This window comes from Lactuca virosa, chromosome 9 (assembly GCF_052849685.1).
Source record: "Lactuca virosa cultivar CGN04683 chromosome 9, Lactuca_virosa_CGN04683_v6, whole genome shotgun sequence".
In the NCBI taxonomy this organism is placed as follows: Eukaryota; Viridiplantae; Streptophyta; class Magnoliopsida; order Asterales; family Asteraceae; genus Lactuca; species Lactuca virosa.
In genome coordinates, this window is record NC_136434.1 from 141190666 (window position 1) to 141207202 (window position 16537).

General features: G+C 32.1%; 3 protein-coding genes across 3 annotated transcripts; 2 read left to right on the forward strand and 1 right to left on the reverse strand.

Annotated features, from left to right (window-relative positions):
* The first annotated feature begins 2203 nt into the window (after window positions 1-2203).
* LOC145138859 (putative magnesium transporter NIPA4) lies at window positions 2204-5482 on the forward strand. Its single transcript, XM_079072873.1, has 9 exons — window positions 2204-2744; window positions 2991-3047; window positions 3139-3229; window positions 3331-3491; window positions 4384-4511; window positions 4592-4729; window positions 4879-4971; window positions 5048-5153; window positions 5300-5482. Exons 1-9 carry the CDS (start codon window positions 2588-2590, stop codon window positions 5392-5394), a joined length of 1026 nt encoding a protein of 341 aa, XP_078928999.1. The 5' UTR covers window positions 2204-2587; the 3' UTR covers window positions 5395-5482.
* A 774-nt stretch (window positions 5483-6256) lies between these two features.
* LOC145136238 (serine/threonine-protein kinase-like protein At5g23170) lies at window positions 6257-7715 on the reverse strand. Its single transcript, XM_079070407.1, has one exon. The coding sequence runs from the start codon at window positions 7548-7550 to the stop codon at window positions 6471-6473; it is 1080 nt and encodes a 359-aa protein (XP_078926533.1). The 5' UTR covers window positions 7551-7715; the 3' UTR covers window positions 6257-6470.
* Window positions 7716-9908: 2193 nt separating this feature from the next.
* Window positions 9909-12498, forward strand: LOC145139857 (uncharacterized). The gene is made up of 4 exons (XM_079073536.1): window positions 9909-10052; window positions 10140-10269; window positions 10386-10706; window positions 10835-12498. Exons 1-4 carry the CDS (start codon window positions 9909-9911, stop codon window positions 12496-12498), a joined length of 2259 nt encoding a protein of 752 aa, XP_078929662.1.
* The last annotated feature ends 4039 nt before the right edge of the window (window positions 12499-16537 follow it).

Sequence of the window (16537 nt, forward strand, 5' to 3'; positions counted from 1 at the left end):
GCCATAACTTCTTCGTTATAAGCCCGATTCTGACGATCCTTATATCCACAGAAAGGTGAAGAGAAGCCCTACGCTTCTATCAACTCATACGTTCCTTAATACCTTTCGAACAAAAGTCCATTTTCCACAAAAGCCCGAACTGCCACTTTACCGAAATACCCCTAGACTCCAAAACACGAACCGAACACCCAAATCACTTCTAATACATCACCCGCACCCAAATGGGCCTAGATATTACCTTTTCAAAAGTCCTAATCCTTATGATGACCGATCTTCGGGCCACATCCTCAGACTAAGAATCGATTTGGAACAGGATGTTACACAAATATGGAGAGAAAACGCGTTTTAGGGTTTCTGGACTCAAAGGGGGCTGTAAGGGAGGCTAAGGGGGCTAATGACCCTTTAAATAGGGTGCAAAACCCCAGAAATTAGGGTTTCATCCTCCATCTCCAACTTGTCGAGTCATGCCTCCGACTCGGCGAGTTGGTCACTTAAACACGTGGCCAAAAACGTTCCTACTCGACGAGTCAGGGCATCCAACTCGTCGAGTAGACCTTTCAATATGAAAATAAAGCTGTAAAATTAATACCTGAGAGTCGGGGTGTTACATATATATATATATATATATATATATATATATATATATATATATATATATATATATATATATATATTAAGTGTTATCATCGAGGGTCTGAGTTTATATATATAACTCTATATATGATGTTTGTTTGTAAGTTTTATTAATTTTTGTTTAGTACTTCAAGACTATCAAGTAAGGATCAGCCAGTCAATACAGTCTGAGGGTAGGATCATTTCGGTGTATAAATTTTCTAAAATCCAACAACCATACACCATGTCCATCCTAAACATATCTCTCGCAAGTAGTCTATCAGTAATATAATTAATATTGGTGATTTCGGATACATTGGTGATTTCGGATACAAAACATAGGCAAGAGGTCAGAACTCATAACATACCTTGTCATAGAGGCAGAGAGCAATGGGATCTGCAAGCGGAGGCGCCGAGCTGTAGGCGTAGGGTCGCCGGTGATACCTGTTTGTCTGGGCGTCTGGTGCTTTACTCAGTTGGCATTTGGCAATGACAATTGGTTTAAATGAACGACAGATAAATAAGAATGGAAGAAAGAAACAAATACAATTTGTGATTGCAACTAAGGTTATGTCGTTGGGCGTCTAGACTCTTGGAACTATAAGTGGACGAACTCCAACACTTTACAATTGGGCTTCACAGTTGACAAAACAAACTAATTGGGTCGGGTCCGATTTTTATACGGTCTAAAAAACTAGAAACCGTAAGCCAAAACGTTCATTACGGTTTGAAAAATTAGAAACCGTAAACCAAACCGATGACCGGTTTCATGGTTTCAAACCGAACTGCGAACACCCTTATTCGTGAGTATAGCAACAATCTCCATGCTATGTCCAATCACAATGGACAATCTAATAATAGTTCATGACAGTTTGATATAACTACTTACTCCTAAAAGTATGACCGACTCTGGCGTTTTGAATAATCTAATACTCTGGAAGTAAACATGCAAAACTGACAAATCATATTGAGAATTATATGTCGATTAATTGCGATAAATAAATCCAATTATTATTATTATAATTATCAAGTTTCGTCCAGAAATCAGATCAATCCTTCTCGATCAAATTAGATTATAAGAAATGAGTAGAAGCAGTGTGTCATGTTGTTGGACGAAATTAAAAAAACAAGACAATAATGTAAAACTGTTGTTGGACGAAATTAAAAAACAAGACAATAATGTAAAACTGACCTATTGATGGCTGATCTTAAACGTGGAATAACTGTCCGGATCGGTCAATACTTAGAAACCGGGAAGAAATCACGAAGAGAACAAGGGAGCTTATAATTTTCCAGAGTATCAAATACTCATAGGCTAGACTAAGTGCACGCATGGACCTCACCAATTCCTTTAATCCACTAAAGTCTAGCCTTTGAAGGACGTATCAAGAGAAATGATATATAAACTTACCATAAACTCACCCACTAATGTGGGATAAAAGAACCTTTAACAACTTGTAAAATTATATCTATAATTTACAAGTTGAAAATTTTGAAGTAAATCGATTTTACTAGACGAGGAATATAATTCACGATTTACCTTTCATTGGTAATCCGTACGACCGTTTATTGCAAATCAGATGATCAAAAAAGGAAAGACAATAAAAAAATAAATTACTCGAAAACAAAATCCAATCCCCTCTTCACCAAAACGTATATCATCTATTCATCCGTCACTAACACTTGAATCGAATCAAATTTCGTTACCCCACATGATCATTCTTCCCCGATCTGTAGAAGAAACTGAATAATACTCTCTCAACACCCTCAGCTGTTGCAATCAGATTCGTACTTCCTCAAGCCGACAGGCGACACGATCTTCAAAACCATCTCAATCGGAGCAGTCGATCTCATTTTTTTCGTATTCCGCTCAAATTTCATTGTTTCTCATGTGAAATATAATGGCGTCGTGATAGAAAAGGAATAAAGTAAAAAAAAAAAAAGGAAACTAGGGTTTTCCTTGATTTGGCGTTGAATGGCAGCCCATGTCTGGAGGGATGCTTACAGGGGCATGTCCACTGATAATATCAAGGGTTTGATTTTGGCATTGTCTTCTAGTTTGTTTATTGGTGCTAGCTTCATTGTTAAGAAAAAAGGTCTCATAAAAGCAGGTGCTTCTGGTACCAGGGCAGGTATTGATACACGCTTTTTGTACATCATCATTTGGTTAATCAGACTCATTTTTAAATCGATTATCCTCTTTTGTTTTGACCTATAGTGAAGATTTAATGATGTATTAAACACCTGTAATCAAGTGATCAAAACTTCTTTTGACTTTAAATGGAAAACGTTGGCATTGAATTCGTAACACACAGTTCATTTATTAGGATACTTAAAAGATTGATCATCCAAATTTGTGATTTAATGATTTTTGTCAGGAGTTGGAGGATACTCATACTTATTGGAGCCTCTATGGTGGGTAGGCATGACAACAAGTGAGTTTTCTTCTCTCCTTTTGTTTAATACTTTAATGGCAATATGAGCCACAATATGTTACAATTTAACCACCATGGATTGTTTCAACAGTGATTGTTGGAGAGATAGCAAATTTTGCTGCATATGCATTTGCACCGGCTATTCTGGTCACTCCTCTTGGGGCTCTCAGCATTATAATCAGGCATGAACATGATTAAAAATCATAATCTGTTTAAGTTCAATCCCCATAAGCTTATTTCTGTATGTGAAATACTGACATGTCAACATGATGATATATTGCAGTGCTGTGCTTGCATATATTATTTTGAGAGAGAAGCTGCATATTTTTGGAATTCTTGGTTGTGCTTTATGTGTTGTGGGCTCCACCACAATTGTTCTACATGCTCCTCAGGAACGTCAGATGGAATCAGTGACAGAAGTATGGGATCTTGCCACAGAGCCAGGTAAATGTTTTTCATTTTGAAAATTTTTATGTGTAAAATTACAATTTTTTTTTTGTTATACATTGCAATTTGACCAATTTAACTTGGTTAATCAACTTGGGTATATTACATCTCTAATTGGTCAATGGGTAAAGTTTTGAAACTTGGCTAAAGATGATAGAATACATCCAAAGTGTATTCAAATTCTTACAACTCCCTAGATTATTTTTATTTTAAGAAATGTTATTATTTGATATTATGGTTTCTGTAATCAAATATAGAGTAAGTTACACTTTCTGTCCATTTGCTATATCATTCTTTGTGGATAGGGTACAGAAAAGAATCTTTTTGCATTTTTCGTCCAAAAAAAATAGATATTTTTCTAAGAGTATTCAAATTCTTACAATTCCCTAGATCGTTTTTATTTAAGAAAACTAGATTATTATTTAATAGTATGGTTTTTTAATCAAAGATAGAGTAAATTACACTTTTGATCCCTTCGCAATATCATTTTTTTTGGTTATGATACAGAAAATAATCTTTTTGCATTTATCTTCCCTATTTCCCCTGTTTCTTATCTTAACATTTTTCGTATGAAAAGAAATAGATATTGCTCAAAATGTATTCAAATTCTTACAACTCGGTTCGATCATTTTAATCTATAAAACTAGATTATTATTCAATAGTATAGTTTGTGTAATCATACATAAAGTAAATTACACTTTTGGTCCCTATACTATTTTGATTCTTTTGGTCATGGTCTAGAACTTAATCTTTTTGCATTTTTCATCCCTATTTCAATGTTTCTTAACATTTCGTCCCTTACAATTCCCTAGACTGTTTTAATTTTTAAAAAAGTAGATTTTTATTTTTAATATTTATAGTTTCTATAATCATCTTTCCTTTTGTGCAGCTTTCGTCCTATATGCAGTATTGGTTTTGATGGCTGTTTTTATGATAGTATTCTGTTATATCCCTATATATGGTCAGACACACATAATGTGCTATATTGGAGTATGTTCACTAGTAGGCTCATTATCGGTATGTATTTATTTCTTCATGTTCATGGTATTTATTTTTATTTTTTATAAATTCCAAATAAAAGGTTTCATTTTTCACAGGTGATGAGTGTGAAAGCCGTTGGCATTGCTTTGAAGCTTACTTTTTCAGGAATGAATCAGATGGTATATCCCCAAACATGGGTTTTTACCTTCATTGTTCTCCTTTGTGTCATCACTCAAATGAATTATCTCAACAAGGTACATTAATTACCCTCCATCTATTTACAATATACGAGGAGGGCATTTATGTCTTTTTCACACATAAGAACTGTCACTGTCATTGTCACTGTGTCAGATAGTCAGAGTTGACTAACGGTCCTAGTTTTTGTTGAAAATATTGGATGCAGGCACTTGATACATTTAATACAGCTGTTGTCTCTCCCATATACTACACTATGTTCACATCTCTTACTATCTTGGCAAGTGTGATCATGTTCAAGGTATTATTATTATTATTATTATTATTATTATTATTATTATTTGCAAATCAATAGACAATTACTATGAGTGAAACAGGATTGGGATGGGCAGAATCCTACTCAGATTGTGACTGAACTATGTGGATTTGTGACCATTCTTGCTGGAACCTTTCTTCTTCACAAAACAAAAGACATGGTTGATGGTATATATATAATATGCTTCTTCTTTACATATTATTTTAAAAGAATTTGCTTAATTTGTAGAGATTATAAATTGGCAATAAGCTTCAAAAGTGAGCTTAACAGGCACATGGGAAGTTTATATTTATTTATATTTAATGAAATGTAGGTCCCACAACTTTATCAGGGCGATTATCAAAACGCATAACAGAGGAGGATGATGAAGATGGCATCCCTTTGAGAAGACAAGATCTGTCTGTATGAATTCATCAAAACATCTCAATTTCACATTTCATATTGTATTTGATGAATACAAAAAGGAAAGAAAGGAAATTCTTTCAGTTTTGGGCAACGTACTTTTGTAATTGTAAGCACATTTAGTTTATACAAAATGCATCTTTTTGTTTTAAAAAAAAAAAAAATTTATCTTTGCTTAAAATAAAAAAAAATAAAAATTGTGATTCAACTATTGGTATACAAAATAAATTTTTCTATAAAATGCTTAGAGCTTGTGGCTACCAACTACCAACTATTTTTTCCAAATATTTCTGCAGGAATAAAATAGAAAGATTTCCTTCCGTTATCAGTTAGTTTTGCAAAAAACGTCCAAACAAACAAAAAAACAATAAATTGCAAGCAAACAATTATAAACTCAAAGCTTTACAAATCAATTTTACCTTTTCATTTCATGTGAAACTCGTAAAAACCTCTTCATACTTGATTGTCTCCAATATGATTCATGTTTATATCACAATTAAAACGAGACATGTGTAAGTTGTAACGTTATATTGCTCATTAATTTCTATTAACTTTGACATTGATTGCTTTTAGTACGGTTTCAAAATTATTACCAAAATTTCGATCTGTTTACAATTTATATTTTCGAGACTTTGACAAAACATGTCCCTCTCTTTTTGTTTATTTAACTTTCGCTCCAATTGTTAACAGTTCCATTACTTTGGTTACAACATATATTCATTCCTCAAGAAACTTTACGGCTTAAATGAGAAAAAAAAACCTTATTCTAACCATCATTTGTTCATACATCTCTATTACTTTTAAATTATGACTTTAAATTTTTCTGTACATGTCAATATATGACATATATTAGATAATTTATTGATCATTTAAAGAAACCATCATTCATTAAAATCTAAAATTAAACAACTCATTTGATATATGAAGCATCTCACACAAGACAATGTGAAATTCCAGAATTTTCCCAGCAGTAATTTTAATTTCAAAGCAGTCGTTAGAGTTCAGCTGAGCTGACTCACCCGAGTTATAAACTCATCCTAGTTACATTGAGTTCAATCTCTCTTTCCAAAACAATGTACACTTCAGTGCAATAAAACAGTACCTGTAAGTATTTCTCTTAGCAAGATCTTCCTTCTTGTGACACTAATATGACCACCTAAAGTGGTGGCGACAACCGTGTTAGTGGTGGTGGCAGACATATTTGAAGCAAGCTTTTTTCGGCTTTTTAAAAGAACAAGACTTTTTATCTTATCTCCCCATATTGTAAATCTAAATCTTTCCAATTTGGTAACGATTTCTGTAATGGATGGACGTGATTCTTCATCTGATGACACACATTGAATAGCTAGAACCAACATATTTCGTATCCGGTCTTCCATGTGACGTGGCATCTTGACCCTTTTATCGCATATTTCCATTATTTGATTTTTTCCAATCAAACCCTTTGACCATTCCACTATCGAAGCAGGATCCCTAGAGACATCAATAGCTTTCGTGCCACTAATGATCTCCAACAACACTACCCCAAAGCTGAACACATCGTTTTTAGTGCTCAACTTACACGGGGTAGTGTAACAAGGATCCAAGTATCCAATAGTCCCCGCAGGTAAACTCACCGAGTCAACTTGTTGACTCGGTGAGTTTATACACACTGCGAGCCCAAAGTCAGCCAGTCGAGCGTTTGATTTTGAATCAAACAAGATATTTTCAGACTTTATATCGCGGTGGACAACCACGGGCTTCGAATCGTGGAGGAACTGCACAGCTCGAGCTATTTGGACTGCCATTGTGGCTCGTTTACACCATGATGGTGGAGACGAGCCACCAATGGTCATGTGGAGCAAATCATGAAGCATTCCACCGGGCATGTGTTCCATAACAAGGACTCGGTGCCCGGCTGAGTCATGACTCGTCCCGAATAAGTTGACCAAGAATCGGTTCGGTGGGAAAGATGACAATATGTGAGCTTCATTATCAATCTTGGAGGTGTCTTGTAGCTTGCAAAGGCCTAAAGATGGTGTCTTTATAGCAACCATTTGACCATTTTTGAGAGTGGCTTTGTAGATGCACCCATGGCTTCCTTTGCCTATGAGATGAGACCTTGAATAGTTATGAGTTGCTTCTTCAAGTTCTTCATGTTCGAACTCTTTCATTGCTCTCATTTCAAAGTATTATGTGTGGTGGTTTTTCAAGCTTATTGTAAAGAGAGCTTAAAAAAGGAGAAGATAGTTATTAAAATGATAAAATGAATCGGTATGTAATAATATCATACATATGTACTCTATTAAATAAATAGTTTATCATTTATATTATAAGTACATAATAAAGACTCTATTATGTGAAGCTTTAAAGCAAAGTGTATCTGAGTTCTGACACAGGCATGCGATTCTCTATAGTAACTGGTTTGGTGTTTCTGATTCACCTTTTCCTTTTTTGCTTTTACTACTGATTTCAATGGTGGGTGACTCAAAAGCTTTCACAGATTCTTTTTGAACCATCGATATCTTTGATTATGCAAGTCAAAAGTGGTTCGTATAAAGCGTCTCTTTCTCTTTATACGAAATTACGAATCCTACAGACATTTGTTTTTAGAAGACTGACATTTTCTGTTGACGAGGAGAAATATTACATGACAGAATCAAACTAAGAAGCATGTAAATTTAGTCAATCAGACGTTTAGATATCTTGTATGTATAACATAATTACTACACGAGCACATATGAAATACCTAGTTAATAAAAAAATATTCAACGCGTTTAGAAATGTACATCGCATTTCGAAAACATTTTTTTCTTAATTTCAGCCACAAAACTTGGACACTAAAATTGTGAACTTACATGGTTCACCATATGCTGAATCCATACTTTATCACAGTGATATCCTTGAGAGTGAGAGTATCCAAAACATGGGAATGTGGTAACTACCGTATATTTCAGATTCTCTCTAAATAGGATTTAGAGGGACTGTATAAATAGGTAGATCTATTCAGATCTCTGATAGGGGTGTTATTCAGTGGACTTAGTCGTTTATCGGTTTAATTGGTTTTTTATAAATGGTATTCTATAAATGTTAGCACTTACGGGGGCCATAATAAACACCACTCAAAGTATGATGTGTAAACGCAATTTAAAGATACATAAATCCTAATTCTAATAAATAAGTACAACTCTGCCACGTGTCACTCTCTAAGGACCCCCAAAATCGAGTTTTCCCGCTCATTTATTCATCTATATTTACGTAAATGCCATTCAATCCAAATTAAATCAAAGTTCAAACTGATGCAAAAAATCCGGAAATTTGAGCAGTCAACTGCATTCAAAATATTCAACCATTATTTTTAAATGAATAAAAATTATGGAAATAATTTGAAAAAATATGTTAATCAAAAATCAGATTCGAAATTCACGATTAAATTTGAAAGTTTGTTTATTTTGATTGCAAATTAAATATATTGCAATCATTAAATCCCTAAAAATCTAAAGTATTCTTCTCAGCAAACGTAAATACCATTTATTTTGTTTTTACCATTCTGCTCCATAACAATTATGCTTCATAGAAACCACAGCAAACGTATTCTTCTTCATTCTTCTTGATTCTGCAACACTTCAATAATTAAATATCAGGTTAGTGTATTCAAATATCAAAATTACAAATATTTCTATTCCCTTCATGGTCTTATTTATCGGTATCTATCACGTTCTCATTGTATGATTGCTATTCTTCTTCTTCTTTTTTGTAATTCTTCTTAATCGTCTACTTCTTCTACCTTTTCAGTTTAAAAGACGAAAAACTAATGAACATGACAAGTTCATTTTCTTTAAAAAAATAAAAAATAGTTTTTTTCAGATCTGAAACTTTACTATTACATTTTTTTTTTGGTGTTATATTTACTTTGATTTGCTGTTACATTAAATCTAATTTATGATGTCAATTATTTTTACTTTGTCTATTTACGTATTAATGTAGATGTATACGAAAAAACTAATGAACATGAGAACTATTTTTTCTTTAACATGATTGTTGTGATCCAGCTTCAAGTTCATTACTACAAATTAGTGAATTAACCCATAATTCTGACATGATATGCCAAACCATTGGAGTTGACCTACAAAGTTATTAAAATTCTAAATGGTCAGTCTTGCACAGTAACTTTTGTTTTGATGGTATGAAATTTTAAAATTTGTTTGTATTTATCTAAATACAATCTCAATAAAATGATTAATAATAGCATACAAGTTACCCTACGTATAAACAAGGGTCTGTAAGAAATCTACTCATTTGGTTTACACATTAAAAAATATATATTACTTACTTTAAGAAAAAATTATTAGGTGCTGATTTATAATTTTTCTGTTTTAATTGTTAGTTAGGATGTTCTTTACGTTAGTTGCTGATTTATAAATTATTAGGTGCTGATTTATAAATTATTAGGTGCTGATTTATAATTTTTCTGTTTTAATTGTTAGTTAGGTTGCTAATTTTCCTTACAATTCTATATGGTTTAAATTTTCTTGCAGAAAATGAATATAGGAAATAAGGTTTACCTAAATAACATTGACCAGATAGATGAAAAATCACATATCAAGGTTCGGGTGCTTAAAATTTGGAACTTTGTCAGAAATAATAAAGTTTGTTCGATTGAAATGATCCTGATGGACGAGGAGGTTTGTTGTATTTCATATATTTTTTATTCATCATTCAATATTAGACATGTTTCATGAAAATAATAATTTTTAGTTTTTTTTAAACAGGGTACACAATACCATGCTCGTGTCTTCAATCAGAATTTCTCCAGATTTCGTCATCTTTTAAAGGAAGATGAAAGTTATATAGTTATAAAACCCAATATGGCTGTTGTTACTAATGGTTTTAGTTATACAGGTCATAAACAGACCTTAACTTTGGATTGGAAAAGCATCCTAAAAAAATGTGATGATTTCTCGGGTCCGGTCAATGGATTTATGTTTGTTGAATTCATTCTGTTTCACCTAAACTAGGTGAACCATATTTCTTAAGGATTCTTTTAAATAAAGTAAAAGGACCAACATCATTTGATGATATTCGCACGGTAAATGGTCAAACACATTCTTCTTTTAGAGATGTTTGTTATGCACTCGGGCTATTAGATGATGACAAGGAATACATTGATGCAATTAAAGAAGCAAATCATTCTGGATCTGGTTTTTATCTACGCTTTTTATTTGCTACATTGTTGATGTGTAATAGTATGTCAAAACCAGAAGTCGTTTGGGAAAATACATGGGAATATTTGGCAGATGGAATTCTATATAGACAACGACAAAGATTTAAGTCTGCAGGTATAACATTTTTTCTTATTTTTTTTAAATTAATTTATTTTTATTATTCAACAACCATTAAATAATTATTAATAAAATTATTAAATATCGATGACATATTTTATTAATTATTTAATATTTTCGTGCAGAATTGTCACTCGGAGTAGATGAACTTAAGAACTTAACTTTGTTCGAAATACAACAAATTTTACTTCGAAACAACTCTACTCTCAAAAACTTCAAAAACATGCCATACCCAGATGTTGAATCCGTTTCTTCTTCAAACAATCGGCTTATCACCGAGGAGCTAGATTACGACGTTCCCGTGATAAAGAATGACTATGATCGTATGTTTCTTGCATTAACAAATGAGCAACGTAATATTTTCCTAAACATCATGAGTGCTATTCAAGAAAATAAAGGAGGCGTCTTCTTTGTTTACGGTTATGGTGGAACGGGTAAAACTTTTTTATGGAAAACAATATCTGCAGCAATTAGATCTGAAGGAAATATTGTATTAAATGTTGCTTCAAGCGGTATTGCTTCCTTATTATTGCCCGGTGGTAGAACAACACACTCTCGATTTATAATTCCATTTGAGCTTATAGAGGATTCTTTTTGTAACATAAATCCAGACGGTGAGTTGGCAAGCTTAATAAGAAAAACCTCTTTAATAATTTGGGATGAAGCACCTATGGTCCATAAGCATGCATTTGAAGCTTTAGATCGAACTTTGAAGGATTTATTAAGGTGCGTAAATTCAACAATCTCAAATATTCCATTTGGAGGGAAAGTTATTGTCTTTGGAGGAGATTTTAGACAGATTCTACCTGTTGTTCCGGGTGGCAGTAGACAGAACATTGTAAATGCTTCTTTGAGTTCTTCATATTTATGGGAACATTGCAAAGTCCATAGATTAACAAAAAACATGAGGCTAACTGTTGGAAGGGATCAATCAGATATAGGAAAAATAAGAGATTTTGCAAATTGGTTGTTGGATATAGGAGAAGGAAAACTTGGTGGTCCGAACGACGGTGAAACTATTATCGATATTCCGGATGATATTCTCATTAATGATTCACATGATCCTATAGGTTCCTTAATTGAGTTTGTATATCCTTCAATTTTAGAGAACTATAGCGATATAAATTATTTCCAAGAAAGAGCGATACTTGCTCCGAAAAATGAAGTTGTCCAGGAAATAAACGACCGTTTGCTTAAGAAGTTTCCAGGAGATGAAGTTGAATATTTAAGTTCAGACAACATATGTGAATCCGAATTTCTCCATGATCAATTTGATGCAAATCTATACTCTCCTGATGTATTAAATGGTCTCAAAGTATCCGGTTTACCAAATCATAAGTTAGTTTTAAAAATTGGTGTTCCAGTAATGTTACTGAGAAATATTGATCAGAAAAACGGCTTATGTAATGGCACAAGACTACAGGTGTTATCATTGGGCAAACGTGTTATTGAGGCACATATAATAACTGGAACTAATATTGGAAATCGGACTTTTATTCCAAGAATGTCTTTAACTCCATCAGAAAAAAAGATTCCCTTCAAATTCACAAGAAGACAGTTTCCTTTGGCCGTATGTTTTGCAATGACTATTAATAAAAGTCAAAGACAATCGTTATCAAAGGTTGGTTTGTTTCTGAAAGATCCAGTTTTTTCACATGGACAATTGTATGTTGCCTTATCTAGAGTTCAGAGCAGAGAGGGATTAAAATTATTAATTTTAGATAAAGATGGTAAACTCACAAATAAAACTTCCAATGTTGTTTATAAGGAAGTTTTTCGAAATTTGTAGCCAACTTTTTTGTAACGTCGTTTTATTCAATTTTAGCAAATCACACTTAATCCATCATATTACTGTATTTTTTTATAATTACGTATTGTTGTATTTTATGTTAATTTCATTACACACATTGGTAATGCATCATCTGCATATGTCCAACAAGAATCATGCATAAAAAAAAGAGTTTTCAAAAATCTTCATTCCTAATTAAATACTTCTCATTTACTTTGTAATTAAATACTTACAAATAAAAAAATTTATTGAAATATTCAATATTACAATTTATAAGTTATCAGAATTATTGAAATATTATTTTATTAAATAATTAAATTTTAAATTCAATTAAAAAACAGCACCCGTGGGTTCCACGGGTTTTAACCTAGTATATTAATGATTTCATCAATTCAACTTTCCTTTGTACCGTGGAACTTCAAGTTGCAACTATCCAACATAAATACATAATACATAAATAATTAATAAATACATATATATATTTGTAAGGTGCTGAAACTTGCTAAAGGACCAATGCCATTAATTGGTTCATTATAAGCCAAATAGTAGATAGGTAAATTAAAAGTCATTAAGTTTACACAAGAATTCTATTTTGACACTGCGTTATATTTTGTCTCAAAATGAACACTGTGTTTATCTAATTTGTTAAATTTTGACCACTTGACCGGTCAATCTGGCTGCTTGCTGACATGATATGATGATGTGTTAATTTTGATGACGTGTCAAAATTGAAAAAAAAAATGTCACAAAAGATATTAATTTTTTATTTTTATTTTTTCAATTTTGACACTAAGTTTTCATTTTTTTTTCAATTTTGCCCCTTAATTTTTTTTGTTCCAAATTAATCATCATTTTGCTAATTGTGTTCAGTTTTAATAACGTTACAGTCCATTTTTTGTTCCAAATCGAACATCATTTTTTTGTTCCATTTGAAACCACATAAATATCTTTTTTACAATTGGTATCGTATAAATACATTTTTTTCATTTTAAAACCATATTTTTTTTTGTAAAAATACAAGGTGTTTTACATTCATACTATAATGTTATGTATAAATATGTATTAACTATATTATAATCATATTGTTCATGCACTATTTGGTAATATGGCACTGACGTGGCATGATGACAGAGTAAAAAAAATTAATTTGGATTTCATGCCAAATCTAAAATTCAGAAACATAGAATACCTTGTTTTGTTTGATGTTCTTTGAGAGAAGATTTTGCATAGTAATATTAACCTAGAATACCCCCCCTCCCCTCGATCTTTGTGTTCTCGAGATTGGAATAGTTTATCTGTACACTCCACACCTCCAAACTTATTTTAAAGTAGTGTATTTAATGAAAATTACAATTATAATATAACTAATACATGTTTATACATAACATTATGGTTTGAATGTAAAAACTTTATATTTATACAAAATATAAAAAAAATTATATTTATACGGTTTCAAATATTAAAAAAAATTATACAGTTTCAAATAGAAAATAGTCAACATTAAACAAAATTGAAAAAAATGATGTTCGATTTGGAATAAAAAATGAAGTGTCAAAATTGAAGAAAAAAATAAAACTTAATGTCAAAATTGAAAAAATAAAAATAAAAACTTAGTGTCTTTTGTATATATTTTTTTTCAATTTTAACACGTCAGCATGCTATGTGAGCATGTCGCGTCATCAAAACTTTCACGTCATCATGTCATTTTAGTAAACAACTGATTTGACCGGTCAAGTGATCAAAATTGTAACAAATTGTAATAAATTTGACCCGAAAGAGTAGTCAACTTTTTTTTTGGCCAGTTAACGTAAGTTTTGGTAGTTAGTTTGAAATAAATGCTAATTTTTTGCTATAAATGGATAAGTCATTAGGAAATTTGGCTATTTTGATAATTTTCTCTATTATTTTAGTGTAATCGAGTATATGATTTGATGTCCATAAATCCACGAACTAATGATCTGGTAGCTAAAAACCAAACAAACAGTATTTGAAATGGTTATTTTTTACATAAAAATTGTAACCATATAGTTAAAATTGTACCGTTTTTTATGGTGAAAGTTTTTTATTTTGTAAAAACAGGCTATTTGCGGCGGTTTTTCATTATGTGTTGGCACAATATTATCTTTTAATAATACAAACAGTATATATTACTTATTTAATATTTATAAAATATATTAATCTTCTTATATTTTTTTAATTATGTTTGATTAAAAAGAAGTATGTAAATAAGTGGGAATTCACCTTTAACCCTAAGGGTGCGTTTGGTACAGAGAAATGGAATTGCAGCAGAGAATGGAAATGCGAGAAAGAGAATTAAGCTAGAGAAAGAGAATTGATTACACTGTTTGGTAGAACTGAGAATCCACTAGAGAAATGTTTTTGAGAATCATTTCTCTTGTTTGGTTGTATTAAGAAGTGAAATGGAAATGTTTTTTTACCTTGTTTATTTCTTTTTAAACAACATCTTTTTTTTTTGAAGTTACAAATAGATCCAACCTAAAGAAATATTATCACACCACATAATAAATACAATATATCAACAAGATAATGAAATAATAATAGAGTTGTTCAATCATTAAACATAATATCAACACCACATAAAGAATAATGAAGTTTACATAAAAACATGGAATAAATTAATTGTTGGAACGCCTTGCACTCCAATCAGTAAACATAGCATTAGCAAGAAGATCTCGACGGTCAGTCCATCCTTGCGATGTCTCTACGGTAGAAATAACGTTGTCATGTTCGTCTCCAATTTGTGTATGATTTGCAGGGATTTCTTGATCAAGGGGGTCTTCAGTCATGGTTGCACGTATGAAATTATGCATCAAACAACATGCAATGATTATGCGTGGCATAGATTCCATTGGATGGTATGCATTATCACGTAAAATAGTCCATCTAGATTTGATCAATCCAAAACATCGTTCTATTACGTTCCTTGCTGATAAGTGTCTCATGTTATATAACTCTTTAGCATTTGTAGGTGGTCGAGACCAATCATTAAGATGGCAACGTTGTCCGCGATAAGGTGTTAAAAAACCTTCACCATTTGTATAACCCGCATCACAAACAGGGAAAGAGAATCAAATTATTTCTCTATTCCTTATTTTTAGGGTTAAACAAACAAGGGAAATGGAATTAATTCCATTTCTCTGATTTTATTTCACCGTACCAAACAGCCCCTAAGTTCCTAACTCGCCACAAAATCGCTTTACATTTGCTCTGAACATAAAAATATTACTTTAAGTCTATCTTAATTATGTTGTAGTCATAGTTTCAATGTTTTCTAGCATTTTAGACACTAATTCGCTACAAAGTTGCTTTATATGTTTGTGTTATACTTATTATATACCTAAGAAATATAACTAAAATCCATTGTTTTTGCGATTTTAAAACTACTCTAATATATAAAAGTGCATCATACCTATTGCGGTTTATACATCGAATCGAACCAAATAGAAATCGAACAACAAACCAAAAATACAAAAGCCAAACAATACAATTTCAAAAAGAGAAATTAAATATCCTTTTATATTTTTGTAACGACCCAATTTTTCAAAAGAAAATTTTCATTTTTAATTATCCAAAACACATTTCCATCATCCACAAAAACCAGTTACAATTGTTTTCAAAATCATATCAAATACAACGTTATTTTAAAATATCAGAGTGTCCCAATAAATGCCCGAGTGAGAGTGCACGCTGCGCTATCAAGCATTGCCCTTGCCCTTGGCTCAGATGTACCTGAAACAAATCCACAAACTGTAAGCTAATGCTTAGTGAGTCCCCCAGAGCATACCCCACACACAATCCACATAACACATATCATATTAGCTATAAAGCTACACATATCACATAAGTCATGCATACAACATATAAGGAAGCCATGAAAACCCTCCAGTGTCTTACACCTAATGCCACGGGAACCCCCACGTGGTCTTATCTGCCATGGAAACCCCCACATGGTCTTCCTACCTTGGGAACCCCCACAAGGTCTTCCTGCCTTGGGAACCCCCACAAGGTCTTAACTACC

Excerpts from the sequence above, each read along its gene's own strand:
- LOC145136238 (XM_079070407.1), bottom strand. The coding sequence starts at position 7,550 with ATGAGAGCAATGAAAGAGTTCGAACATGAAGAACTTGAAGAAGCAACT.
- LOC145139857 (XM_079073536.1), top strand. The coding sequence starts at position 9,909 with ATGAATATAGGAAATAAGGTTTACCTAAATAACATTGACCAGATAGAT. Across the intron at positions 10,270-10,385 it reads TAATGGTTTTAGTTATACAG|GTGAACCATATTTCTTAAGG; the intron begins GTCATAAACAGA and ends CACCTAAACTAG. Across the intron at positions 10,707-10,834 it reads ACAAAGATTTAAGTCTGCAG|AATTGTCACTCGGAGTAGAT; the intron begins GTATAACATTTT and ends ATTTTCGTGCAG.
- LOC145138859 (XM_079072873.1), top strand. The coding sequence starts at position 2,588 with ATGGCAGCCCATGTCTGGAGGGATGCTTACAGGGGCATGTCCACTGAT. Across the intron at positions 3,492-4,383 it reads GGATCTTGCCACAGAGCCAG|CTTTCGTCCTATATGCAGTA; the intron begins GTAAATGTTTTT and ends CCTTTTGTGCAG. Across the intron at positions 5,154-5,299 it reads AACAAAAGACATGGTTGATG|GTCCCACAACTTTATCAGGG; the intron begins GTATATATATAA and ends AATGAAATGTAG.